At 46.6% G+C, this 13,692-nt stretch overlaps 1 protein-coding gene across 2 annotated transcripts in view; it reads left to right on the top strand.

Moving 5' to 3' along the window:
* PTBP1 (polypyrimidine tract binding protein 1) overlaps nucleotides 1-13,692 on the top strand; it is a 65,782-nt gene that overhangs the window by 41,690 nt on the left and 10,400 nt on the right. For both annotated transcript variants that reach the window (XR_003943768.1, XM_030218243.1), the window contains exons 7-8: nucleotides 6,900-7,010; nucleotides 7,258-7,429. Coding sequence is in view for 1 of the 2 variants with exons in the window: in XM_030218243.1 (XP_030074103.1) it covers nucleotides 6,900-7,010; nucleotides 7,258-7,429 (283 nt within the window). In the remaining variant the exon portion in view is untranslated. The remainder of the gene's footprint in view (nucleotides 1-6,899; nucleotides 7,011-7,257; nucleotides 7,430-13,692) is intronic.

Genomic DNA, 13,692 nt, shown 5'->3' with positions numbered 1-13,692 from the left:
GGGCCTGGCCTTGGCATCGTTAAAGGTTCAGGTAGCGACCTTGGCATGTTTTCAAGGCCAGAACACAAAGGTAAGCCATTGGCGTTGTATCCAGACGTGGTTTTTCTCTGGGTGGTGCATCTTGGCCTTCAGTACCTTCGTGGAATCTTAACGTGGTTCTGGAAATGGTGTCTGCACCTTTTGCACAGTTGTGTTTTCTGAAGGATCTCTCCTTGAAAAACGCTTAGTGGCTATTTTGTGTGCAAGGAGGACTTTGGAGCTGCAGGCACTGTCATGTAGGGAGCCTTTTTTGATGTCTAAGGAATTTGGTGTTTTCAGTTCCTTCATTTCTTCCCAGGGTGGTCTCTCTTCCATCAGTCAGTTTTGCTGGTGGGGAGGCTAAGGGCATGCCAGATCAGCGGTGTATCACTTGGATGTAAGGAGGGCGCTTCGTGTCTATTTGCAGAACGACAGGTTCATTTTGGAGGGCATGGTCAGGGAGAGACAGCTTCTAAAGCTACTATTGCCTATGGAAGAGTAGCTAGTGATTAGTGTAGGTGACTTTGATCTTGGGGGAACTGGGCTCGATTTTCACTGCAGCTCCTTGTGACTGGGCAAATCACTTAACCCTCCATTGTGCTAGGTACAAATAAGTACCTGTATATAATATGTAAATCACTTTGAATGTAGTTACAAAAATCACAAATTATATCAAGTCCCATTCCCTTTACCATTGCCTGATGGATTTAAGGAGGTGGTGGCCTCGGCCTGTGTACGTAAAGGCCATCCATTGTCAGTGCAGCTTAAGGTGCGCTCCACATGGGGCTCAGGCATCTTAGCGCAGAGCTTGTTCCCCCATTTGGTCCTCCTTGCATTCCTTGGCACGGCATTATCAATTGGATATGCAGACCCGTCAGGATGCAGTTTTTCGAGCCGGGGTGTTGGAGATGGGGCTGCGTAGGTCCCTCACTTAATGGTCACTGCTATGTTAACTTTCCTACTGTGCCGGTCTGGAGGGACGCTGTGGAAGGAGAAATTAGGTCTTACCTGCAAATTAGCTTTCCTTTAGTCTCTCCAGACCGGCACAAACCCCTCCCTTAATTCAGTTTCTGATTTTGGTCTTATTCAGTGATTGGGTTGCTCAGTGGGGATATCCTGAAAACCCAGGTCCAACTCCTTGGTATTTTCTATCACCAGCAGGTGGATGGCACACTTCAGTCTCTCGTTCCGAGTGATTTGCTCCTGGTTAAGTTGGTCAGTTGGTCCCCAGTTGAACTTTGCAGATGGCTTGAGTTTGCTGAGTTATATTTGGAGGTATTAAGGTCTTTTTGTTGCTCTGTGAATTTACTGCTTACCTCCCTTAACCTCTTTTGGAGATTTCCTTTTTCTAGCACAACCTTTAAAAAAAAAAAAAGTTTGCGGGAGAGCATGGGACAGTATCGGTCAAGAGCTTTTCTTATCTGTAGTAAGACTTGTGGGGAGCAGCCGATAGTGGTAAGTCTGACTCAAACTTGACTGAACCGCTTGGAGGGACTACAAGTTCTACTTGGTGCAGGGTAGGGGTCCTGACTTACTGCTTGGGATATGCCATGCTGCAGTGGTGTGACGAGTGAATGGCCACGCTTATGGAGGCAGTTAAGCAGTATTTCTGCTTTGGGATCCGCTGGCCAGTGTTGTGGTGTGTGCAAGCTGAGAATCCCGCGGTACGTGGAGGAAAGGGTCTGCGGCAGCACATCTTTGGATTTGGCATAGCATCCAAATATGCTGAGTCTTTGGCCAAAGCAGGTGTGCAGTTTGACGCAGGAGAGCATGGGATCATGTGCCATTTTGTCAGGGCCGGCTGGCAGTGAGAGGAACAGCCTCTGGCTGATCGTATTCAGAGCACAGCTGCCATTTTACATTCTCAGAGCCTGACAGCATTCAGCTGCATTGGGATGTTTTTCTCGTGGTTTATATGTTGCTACTATTTGGGTTTCTGCCACATACTTGTGACCTGGATTGACTACTGTTGAAAACAGGATACTGGACTGAATGGATGTTTAATCTGACCCAGTATGGTTGTTAGGCTCTTACACCAAGCACATTTATTAAAACAGGGACAGTCAGAGTTGTTGCAGGGTGTCTCAGTTTCTCGCCGTCCAGCCCCTCGGGCTCCTAAGATATCTTGTTTACACCTCAAGGAGTGGGCAGATGAGGCTATCTCTGCTTCTCCCTCCTTCTGATATGACATCGGTCTATTCAGTGGAGTCATTAGAGGAGGAAGAGTTCCCTCCTGAGGGAGTGGGATGATCCAGAATTACTGTGGTTTCATAAAGAGGAGCTTGGTACTCTTATTCTGAGGCACTGGTGATGCTTTCCAGTTAGGAGCCTTCTGCTTTGGCATCAGTTCACCTTCGTCGATCATGAGGGGTTTAAATCTTGTTGTCGGTAGCTCATATCATTTGGTCCTCAAATGTGGAAGCGGACTTTCTCGGCAGTCACTCATTGGACCCGGGAGATTGGGAACTATCCAGACAGGGTTTTCAGCTGATAGTGGACCAAAGGGGTTCTCCACTTCTGGACTTGGAGATGAAAATGAATGCCAAAGTGGCCAAGTTCTTCAGTCGTTGGAAAGAGCCGGGCTTGATGGGATCGATGCCCTACTGCAGCTCTAGCTGGAGACACATCTACTGTATGTCTTCCCTCCTTGGCCTAAGCTGCCCGTTGGAAAGGATTGCATTGCACCAGGGTCGAATGCTCGTAGCCCTAGATTAGTCGCGGAGGCCATGATATATTGACCTGATTCAACTGCTGGTCAGGGGTCCTCTCTGAATTCTGCAGGTACACAGTCTTGTGAAGCAAACTCTTGTGCTCATAGAGGATCTATGCCACTTTGGTCTTATGGCTTGACCATTGAAAGGGCTCTGTTGAGACAAGTTATTCTGGTCGGTCATTGCTACCTTGCTTCAGGCTCTGAAATGCTCTACATCCACGGTGTATGCAAGGGTGTGGAAGATTTTCAAGGGCTGATGTTCTGAGTAGTCTTTCTCCCCTCTCTGCTCAGATCATACACACCCTAGTATTTCTCCAGGCAGGTCTTCAGAAAGGATTGGCATTGGGTTCTTTAAAGTTAAGGTTGCGGTTTTGGCCTGTTTCAGGGGCCAACTACAGAAGACATACATCCTGCAGCTCACCAGAAATCATTCGATGCTTGTGGTCTCCCTTTCATACTCTGTCAAGAATGGATCCTTAATTTAGTCCGTTGGGCTCTTTTGAGTTACTCTGGAAGGCCTCCTTGAAAGAATACACTAAAGACAGCATTCTTGGTGGCTGTTGCGTCAGCATGTAGGATTTTGTAGCATCAGGCTCTCGGGATCCCTCTCATCCCTTTTGGAAGGTGGGGGTCTCCCTTCCTACAGTTCCTTTCTTCTGAAAGTAGTATCAGCATTTCATCTGAACCAGTCTGTGGAGGTTGTCCTTTCGCAAAGAGGACAGAGGCTCACTTTCTTAGCTTCTTTTGTGTAGAGTCCTCATCAGGAAGTCACAAATGAGTTGTGCTTTTTGGTAGAGGCTTGACCTCATGGCTTCCAAGCCCACAATTTGCTAGATGACTGAAGGAGACTATAGCGTCAGCTTATTTGCTGGTGGGGCAACAGGCTCCTCAGGCCTTGCAGGCTTGTTCTACAAAATGTACAGTGACATCCTGAGTAGAGACTTGTTTTTGCAGTGACGTGGTTGATGCTGCATACCTTTTGCTAAACACTATAGGGTGGATGTTGTGGTGCTCTCAGAAGCCAGTTTTGGGGCTTCAGTCCTCAAGGTGGCAGTGTTAGGATCCTACCCACTCTTGGAATAGATTTTGAACATACCACAGGTTCTGGAATAGTGGGAAGCTGTATAATAGAAGGAGAAATTAAATCTTGATCACTTTCTTTCCATTAGTCCTTCCCACTATTCCAGTGACCCACTCGAGGTGTCTGAGATGTTGGTGCAAAGTAATGGGTTAGATATCGACTGTCACCGTGCATGATTATCTTGCATATCTCTTGTCTATAAGTTGTCTAGAGATGAGGACCACACATGTTCACTTGTCTGGTTAGTGTTAAGCAAGTTGTATAAGGTGTGTATTCTGAGTTTCTCCTTACTGCTTGTCTACATAAATACTGTGGTTCTGAACTGGATGCCGAGAGATGTCTGCTCAGTTTTAAGTTGTCTATCTCCACCTGCTGGTTGATGGACAAACTATTCCCACAGGTTCTTGAATAGTAGGAAGTACTAATGTAAAGAAAATATCATTTGAGACCCAATTTCTCCTTAACTGGACTTCTGCAAAATCCTTTACAGTGGATCCAAACTATAGAAAACAGCTTCCTTTATTCTTCCAACCATCTTGCATGTGAACACTGGCTTACTGTGACTAACTTCAAGGTATTGCTTATGGCACAAAGCTTATGTCAAGGACTTCTGTGTACCTTCTACTACTACTTATCATTTCTATAGCGCTACTAGGCATACGCAGCGCTGTACACCATACACAAAAAGACAGTCCCTGACTAATCTGCTCCCCATTACATGTGCTTGCTCATATGAGAACCCCGCTTATCTTCCAGATGCTTGGACCCATCTACAAACTTGAGTAAAGACTTGATATGCTGTGATCAAGTCTTAATCTTAAGACAGATAAAGGAGTACAGAAGATGAGCCAGTGAGCACAAATATTTGCAGACTTGAAGTTCCAGATCTAGAAGACCTATTAGAGGTGAAGTTGAGTATTGCTATTAGAGACATGGTTCTGTGAGCCACATGAATAGCGCACAGCCATCTCTATCCTAAAGAGTATAGCATAGCTGTGTATGTGAAATGTTTAAAACAGCTGCAATTCAGAACCTTTGGGGTAAGGTGGAAGCAATATGGATCATCTTGAAAAAGATGAAATGTCATCCATGCAGGTGTCTACAGACCAACGCAAACAGGACAGATCTGGTCATAAATATTCAAAAGTTGGGAGTGAAAGGGGTAGTACTCTCTAGATTCTAGTCTGCCAGAGGTGGATTGAAATGTCCCATCTGCAGAATCGGAAATCGTGGATTCCTTTCAGGATGCTCTGCTCAAACAAATTATTCTGGAACCCATGAGGGAAGGGGTGACACAATCTAGTACAAATGGAGAAAGTTTGTCTAAGGTCTGGATAGGTATGCACCTGAGCCGTAGTGATGATAAGCTTTAATATTTTTTTTCTCGATCTAAAATACTGGTAAATACCTGTATATATTAGTATAAAATAATTAGCCCTATTATAATGTAATTTTTTGTTTTGAAGCTGGAGTTAGTATGTTTTTACCGACTCCACCCAAAATTGCTTCTGACTCAAACTCCACTGCCCTGATTTTGGACCAAATATTTGGAAAGCGGCCATTCTCAAGATTTCCCAGACATGGTCACATGTATATCATGTTTATGATTTGGCAATAATGGAAGTATATGAGGAAAAGGATTCTATGGAATCTCCAGCCTAGAATCCAGAATGACCTATGTAGCTGATGCCTTATAAGTTAGACACTTCAGCCTCTCGTTCCGAGTGATTTGCTCCTGGTTAACTTGGTCAGTTGGTCCCCAGTTGAGCTTTGCAGATGGCTTGAGTTTGCAGAGTCATATTTGGAGGTATTAAGGTCTTTGTGTTGCTCCGTGAATTTACTGCTTACCTCCCTTAACCTCTTTTGGAGATTTCCTTTTCTAGCACAACCTTTAAAAAAAAAAGGTTTGCGGGAGAGCATGGGACAGTATCTGTCATGAGCTTTTCTTATCTGGAGTAAGACTTGTGGGGAGCAGCCAATAGTGGTAAGTCTGACTCAAGCTTGACTGAACTGCTTGGAGGCAGGCCAGTATGGCTGAAACACAAATCATGTTGGGTCTTATTTGCTGTGGAATCACCTAGGAGATTCAGTAAAGAAATTTTGGACACCATATGTATGAGGTTCCTGTTGTCTCCTCTACTGTTCTTTTATTTGCTATCTCACCCATCAAACAAATTAAGATAGAAGTGACAAGACAGGACCTAGGGGATGAATGCACTTCAAATAATACAGAAAGCTTCTGCCAGGTTATTGGTGAGTGTGTCTCGATGTGATCGTGTCTCCAATCCGCTGTTCCTTGCATTGATAATCCATTCCAGATTGTGTATGTTTCCTGCCTACTTGAAGGCAGGCTAGAAATTTTTAAATAAATAAAACTACAATATTTGATAACAGAGGGGTGGCTCAGCACAAGAGCAGCATTCTGGTTGTACTCCAGGAAAGAAAATTAGCAAGTCAAACTAAATTATTTTCCTTTTCTAAAAACTGGACATGAAATAAAACAAAATTTACAGGCAACATTGAGTAGATGGTAGGGACCAAATAGTGAAGGAATTCAAAAGGGTGTGGAATAAACAGGATCCCTGTATAGCAAGAAGATGGAATAAAAGTATGGAGCATTTCTGCTCAGATGCCAACCTTAAATGACTTCAGAAATAGAGGGGGAGTAACCTGCATCAATGGAAATTACAACCATAACTAGTCTTGGTCTCTGCTAGTGTTTATCTGCTGTCATTCTGTTACTGAGTCTCTTGTATGTTTACCCCTAACACCCAGTGTTTGTATTGTAAACCTGTTTGCAACATTGGCTTTATGAAGATTAAGTTTAGTAGACCCCCCCCCCTTCCAGAGGGTTTTGAAAAAGATTGTGAAGGATCTTGGAGATCGAGGCAGGGACCACAGACTTCAGAAGACACGTTTAAGAAGTTCTTGTGGGTCTTGAGACCTGGCCATATTCCAGCCTTGTAAAATGTGGTATAGCAAACCCTAAATAGTTACCCTCCAGATTGTGCACAGAAGATTGGTATTGATGACACTGTTCATAGCAGTCTCGTGGAGAAAGCTTCATTTTTTTTTTTTCTTTTGCAGATTTTCTCTAAGTTTGGGACGGTGCTGAAAATAATTACATTTACAAAAAATAACCAGTTCCAAGCACTGTTACAATATGCTGATCCTATGAGTGCTCAGCATGCTAAGCTGGTGAGTGCCAACTGTACTGTTACAAAACCTATAACAAGTTGAAGTAAAATCAAATGCTGGAGTTTAAAAAATATGCATCCCAAACATGTTGTTCTAGCATAGTAATGGAATGGAGTTGGGAAATGTTACTGCCTTGTCTAAGGAGAGACTTTAACTTCTTTGCCCTTGCATTTATAGCTTCTTGGCATATTGATACATTTTCCCTCTGGCAGAAAATAGTCTACTAAAACTGATGCTTTACTTGCAGTCCTTGGATGGGCAAAACATTTACAATGCATGCTGCACATTGCGCATTGATTTCTCCAAACTCACCAGTCTGAATGTGAAGTATAATAATGACAAGAGCCGGGACTATACAAGACCAGACCTGCCCTCTGGGGATGGCCAGCCTTCTTTGGACCAGACTATGGCTGCCTTTGGTAAGGAAGCATATTTATTTGTTTAGATTTTGCTCACACCTTTTTCAGTAGTAGCTCAAGGTGAGTTACATTCAGGTACACTGGATATTTCTCTGTCCCAGGAGGGCTCACAATCTAAGTTTGTAGCTGAGGCAATGGAGGGTTAAGTGACTTGCCCAAGATCACAAGGAGCAGCAGTGGGATTTGAACCGGCCACCTCTGGATTGCAAGACCGGTGCTCTAACCACTAGTCCACTCCAAATATTGATTTGTTCATCCTCATGTTGCATGAATCTTACATGCTTTAATTTGCTTGCCAGTATTGAAAGATTTGTTTGGAGCTGCCATGATGAAATCTGCTTTCAGGTGTACAAGAGATTTTGCTGGAGGCTTCAAAGTATTGCATAAAAATTAGTACCAGGTTCCTAATTTTCTTTTAGCTGTCTGTCCCAAAGACCTTTAGTCTAGGCAGCATATTGACTTGTCCAAAGGCAGCAGTCATTGTTCTAAGTGCTAGGCCAGTTGCATTCCCTTTATGCACGCTTAGGGGATTTCAGTGTACTCTGTCAAAGTATGAAACTACATTATAGGAGAGATGCTCAGATATTCTTTGCTGCTGCATTCCCCATGGAGTGCTGTGTAGTAGTGCACCATGACTAGGGCTTCTGATTTTCAGGGACTTGAAGTCTGGAGCCTTCTTGTAGTTGGTTCTGTTGCCACAAATGGCTGCAACTGCAAGTTAGTGTTGCCTCAAGTTCAGATCACTTTTAGTAAACCAAAATACACAAAAATGTAAGCATTAATCCTAAAGCAGACAGAATATATGCCCTGTCTCCACTATGTAGTCCTTCCTAGTGTTAACCCTGGGGCATCAGAGATTGTATCACATGATTGTGTTGCTTGTAGTCTAGGCTGTCTCATGAGAACTCTGGAGTGTAGACACTATGGCTCACTCACCTAAAGTGTACTAAAGACATCAGTTCTGGGGTGATGCCAATAGACTGTTAGAGGCTGGATTGGGAAGTGGGGTGTGAAGATTCTATCAGCCCAATCAGGCACCCATATTTGTCACATCCTATGTAGTGTTGCTGATGCTGCTCCTCTTGTATTCTGCAATCAGTTTATAGTGCAGGTGTGAATTTCTTGAAAATTAAACCCCGTGACATAAAATGGAAAGGTTTTCTGAGCCTTGTTGGAGAGTGTAAGTGTGGGGGTTACTCTGACTTGAGGTTATCTGCTAGCAGTCTTCCTCTGATACATATTACTTTTGGTTCCTCATTGTGCTCTGAATAAACAACCACTAAGATGATGGCTATTTTTAGTATATGCTATAAGGATAGTATATGAGTAGCAGTAGAAAATGTTTGGATTGATATATTTAAAAGGCACGTAACTGGTTAGCTGGTGGTGCTTACTAGATAAATGCCAGTGAGGGATATTCGAATATTTTGACTGCTGTAGCACCATCTGAGGTGGTCCATGGACAGAGCATAGGCGGGGTAGAGGGTAGCCATATCGGACAAATCAGATAACTATTCAGATACTCAGCCTTTTTGTCCTATCGCCAATAGAGTGCTTCAGGTTGGGATCAACCCAGATATTCAGTGTCAGCCAGTATGCTGGCACTGAATGTGATTTCACTTTAACCTTGATCAGCATTTTGCCCAAACACTTCTCTGCAGTTCAATATCTGTTCCATGTTTAGCCATTCTTTTCTGGGATTTGGCAGTAGTTGGGAGCAGTGGGTTTAGTCACATTGTAGACCTATGCTCACTTGTTTTCCTTGGCAGTTTTATCTACTGCTTGTACAATGAGTAACACAAACTTCATTTCTTCCTCAGCGACCCTCCAGACCGGTCAAGACGCGTGGGTTATGTCCTCCTACCAGCAGAGGGAGACTGAGAAAACACTAAGCTTTTGAAGCCTGTATATATAACCTGTGCAGAACCTCCACTAGCCAGTATTTTCTCAGTCTCAGCAGAGGTAGCAGTTGATAGCCTGTGCAGTCTCCAATAATCTGGTGAGGTAGTTTGTCATTGGGTCGTAGGATTTTTTTTCCTTCCAAACTTTATTCTGTTGCAGTACCCTGTACGTGTGTGTAAAAAAAAAAAAAAAAAGTGCTTTGGGGCCCTGGGTCTGGTGGGGCCCAGTTTTTCCCCCTGGGGTGTTACACCTATGTTTGGGTCCCTCCCCCTGTGCTGCTCTCTATTTCTGTTTGCTTGGCAGCTTTGTGCCTCGGCTGCTTTCTCAGTATTGTAGCCTTGAGTGCCTTACAATTTCCAGATGCCAGAGTTAGAGTAAGATGCCTTTAAGGTCAGTTATTCTACTTCATGTTGCTGGCCAGCTTTGTGCCTCGGCTGCTTTCTCAGTATTGTAGCCTTGAGTGCCTTACAATTTCCAGATGCCAGAATTAGAGTACTGTGCCTTTAAGGTCAGTTATTCTATTTCGTTTTGCTTGGCAGCTTTGTGCCTCGGCTGCTTTCTCAGTATTGTAGCCTTGAGTGCCTTACAATTTCCAGCTGCCAGAGTTGGAGTATTGTGCCTTTAAGGGCATTTAATTCTTTATTTTCAGCGGACCGAACGGGGGTTTCGATTCCTTGCTGGAACGAGAGAGCAGCGCTTTCTTCAGTGCTTTTGCAGTGTGAGTGAGTTTTTGGTTTGGCGCGTTTGCGGAACAGCTTTTCCCTTCCCTCGTGGTTTATGGCGGCCCAGCTCCTCCGATGTCGCGCGTGCTCGTGGCGAGGGGTAGAGGCGCCGGGCGCTCAGTGTAGCTTTGCGGTGCACCTATAAAGGTGGCTGCGGCACCCCCCGACTTGACCGCGGAGGGATCGATGGTGTCGGGAGTCTCCGGGTCAGCGGGAGCGTAGGCAGGGCCGCTGTCAGCGGGAACAGTTTCGGCGGGAACAGCCGCCATCTTGAGTCTGACGCAGCCCGTGGAGCCAGCTGTTTTTGGGCCTGCGGCCTCCGTTTTTGGCACAAAAGGGCCTAATGACGGTCCAGGAATGGTGGGCTTTCCTCCAGATTTTGTCTGGACGCGGTATCAGGCCTGGAGATCGGGACCCCCCCCCCCCCCCCCCCCAATTGGAAGAGGGGGCTATTTCCGTCTTGGCTGAGAGACCACGGTTAGAGTGGTCAGAGGACAGGCAATGTTTTTCTCCTGTGGCTGCAGAAGCTGTGCTTAGTGATCTGGGGGAGTCAGATGGAATTGATGGCTCTCAGGAGCAGGATTGTTGGATTCCTGGAGAGGATCCTTCAGTAGTGCGGATTTTCCATAGAGATGAGCTGTCAGAACTCATAGATCAGGTGTCGTCCTCCCTTCAGTTTGGTTCTGAGGTGGCTTTGGGGGAAACTGTCCAGGATCCGTTGGTGAAGGGCATTCAGCGTCAGGCGTGATCCTTCCCTATGAACAAGGATCTCCGGGAGATGATTTGTCAGGAATGGGATTTGCCGTGTAAGGTGGCAAAGGCAATGGCGAGGCTTTATCCCCTCCCTCAGGACGATAGGGATTCCTTTAAGGCTCCCACGGTAGATGCAGTAGTGATGGCAGTAATTATAGCTACGGCTATCCCGGTTGATGGAGGAACGGCCCTCCGTGATCCTCAGGATAGGAAGTTGGGATCTTTTCTCAAGCGTAGTTTTGTTTTGTCGGCTCTAGCCCTGCAGGCCTCGGTTTGTGGGGGTCTGGTAGCTCGGGCATGTTTTTGTTGGGCCGAGAAGCTCCTGGATGATTCGGTAGATGTTGGTTCTTCTGGGGGTCAGGAGTTAGCTGACTTGGACATGGGTTCATCCTTTTTGTCTGAGGCTTTTATGATTTGTTGCCTACTTCAGACAAAAAATATGGCTATGGTTGTGGGTCTCTGCCACTTAAGGGAGCTATGCTCTTTGGAGAAGATTTGGACAAGTTAGTGTGAGGTCTTAGTGATACCAAGGTTCTATGGCTTCCAGATTTTCGGTTCAAGGCAGGGGCCAGAACTAGTTCCTCTCGGGGACGGTTTAGGGAGGCTCAGCGGTATAGGCCGGGCAGATCGAGTGGGACCTACCCTTAGCTGTCTGTTTGTCTGTCCAATTTAGATTGTAAGCTTTGTTGAGCAGGGACTGTCTTTTCATGTTAATTTGGACAGCGCTGCATAAGTCTAGTAGTGCTGTAGAAATGTTTAATAGTAGTAGGACCTCTACGGGTCGGTTTTTTCCAGCGCACTCAGTTCTTTCGTGAGAGGCGTCGCGGAGGGCGTGGCTTTTCCGCAGGAGATTAGTATTCATGCCGCAATTCCCAATGAAGGTGTGCGGGCTCAGGCTCTGGTGCATGTTGGGGCTCAGCTGAGTCTGTTTTACCAGAGCTGGGCCCAAATCAGGTCAGATCAGTGGGTTCTCAAGGTGTTTCGAGGCGGATATGCGCTGGAATTTGAAAGCTGTTCTCCCGAAGTGTTTCTGGAATCCCTCTGTCGGTCTTGGAGCAAGAGGGCAGCAGTGAGGGACACTCTGCGGTGGCTGCTCGCGTTGGGAGCCGTGGTTCCTGTTCCTTCAGATCAGCAACGCTCAGGGTGCTATTTGATCTATTTTGTGGTCCACAAGAAAGAGGACACTTTTCGTCCCATTTTAGATCTCAAAAGGGTCAATGCGGCACTCAAGGTGCCCTCTTTCCGGATGGAGACGTTGCGGTCGGTCACTTCCCTGGATTTGACGGAAGCTTATCTTCACTTTCCTTCGTGCAGCCTTTTGGTTCCAAGTTACAGGGTCCGATTCGTCGGTTCCTTGCAGAGAAGGCGCCGACGGCCCGTACTTATCGTCAGGTCCTGGGCCTGATGGCGGCGACCATAGAGGTAGTTCCATGGGCCAGGGCGCACATGCGTCAGGTACAGTCAGCTCTGCTCAGTCATTGGTCCCCTCTGTCGCAGGACTTGGAAATGTGTTGTCCGCTGTCGGTGGCCCCTCGTCTCAGTCTCCGCTGGTGGCTCAACCCGCGCAATTTGGGAAAAGGAATGCCGTTGGAGTCCCCACAGGGGCTGGTAATGGTCACGGATGCCAGTCTGCAAGGTTGGGGGGCACATTGTCTCGGTCAGGTAGCTCAAGGCCGGTGGTCTCGGGCAGAAGCAGAGTGGTCCATCAACCGGCTGGAAACTCGGGCCATTCGGGTGGCGCTCCAGGCCTTGACGTCGGTGGTTCGCCACAAGGCAGTCCGAGTGCTCTGTGACAATGCCATGGCAGTAGCATATGTCAACCGTCAAGGGGGGACGAAGAGCCTTGGCGGCGCAGTTGAACTCATCTTCAGGCTCTCTTGGCAGCGCATGTGGCCGGGGTAGGTCACATAGATGCAGATTATCTCAGCAGGCACACTCTAGATCCCAGAGAGTGGTCTTTCTTCTGTCAGTGTTCCAGTGAGTTGTGTCGGTCTGGGGATTTCGGTGATCTTAGCGCAACGGCTCGCTATGCGCAAGTTCAGAGATTTTTTTTTTTTCAGTCGCTGAAGAGACCCTTGAGCGGAGGGAATCGACGCTCTTCTGTTGCCTTGGTCTCGGGACTGACTGTATGTGTTTCCTCCGTGGCTGTTAGTCGGTCGAGTAATATAGCGCATCGAACATCACTCCGGTCGGGTGATTCTGGTAGCTCCGGATTGGCAGCGTCGACCATGGTACGGAGACCTGGTGCAGTTGGCAGGGGCGGCGGCCCTGCCTTTGTTGGGATCAGTTCTGTGTCAAGGCCCGATAATCATGCCGGATCCGGCTCGGTTTTCGCTTATGGCTTGGCTCTTGAGCGGCACAAGTTGAAGAAGGGGCTTTCGTCCAGTGGCTTTGCTACGATGTTGAGTTGCCGTAGACGATCCACTTCCTTGGCGTATGTCCGGGTTTGGAGAATCTTTGAGCACTGGTGTGAAGACCATCGAGTTCGGCCGTTTCGCTCTTCGGTGGCGGAAGTTTTGGAATTTTTGCACGATGGTGTTGATAGGGGTCTGGTCTTGTCTACACTGAAGGTTCAGGTGGCAGCTTTGTCATGTTTTCGTGGGAAGCTTCAGTGAAAGTCCTTCGCGTCTGTGCCTGAGGTAGTGCGTTTTTTTAAGGGTGTTAAGTTGCTGCGTCAGCCTCAGTGACGGATGGGGCCTCCGTGGGATTTGAAGCTAGTTTTGGATGCTTTGATCAGGCCTCCGTTTGTGCCTCTGGTATCGGCATCTTGTAAGGATTTATCTTTAAAGACGGTCTTGTTGGTGGCGATTACTTCAGCACGGAGTGTTTCAGAGCTTCAGGCTTTGTCTTGTAGGGAACCATTTTTGTCCTTTCTGAGGGAAAGGT

The sequence above is a fragment of the Microcaecilia unicolor genome, chromosome 11 (assembly GCF_901765095.1).
Source record: "Microcaecilia unicolor chromosome 11, aMicUni1.1, whole genome shotgun sequence".
In the NCBI taxonomy this organism is placed as follows: domain Eukaryota; kingdom Metazoa; phylum Chordata; class Amphibia; order Gymnophiona; family Siphonopidae; genus Microcaecilia; species Microcaecilia unicolor.
This window is presented reverse-complemented; position numbering and strand designations above follow the sequence as displayed.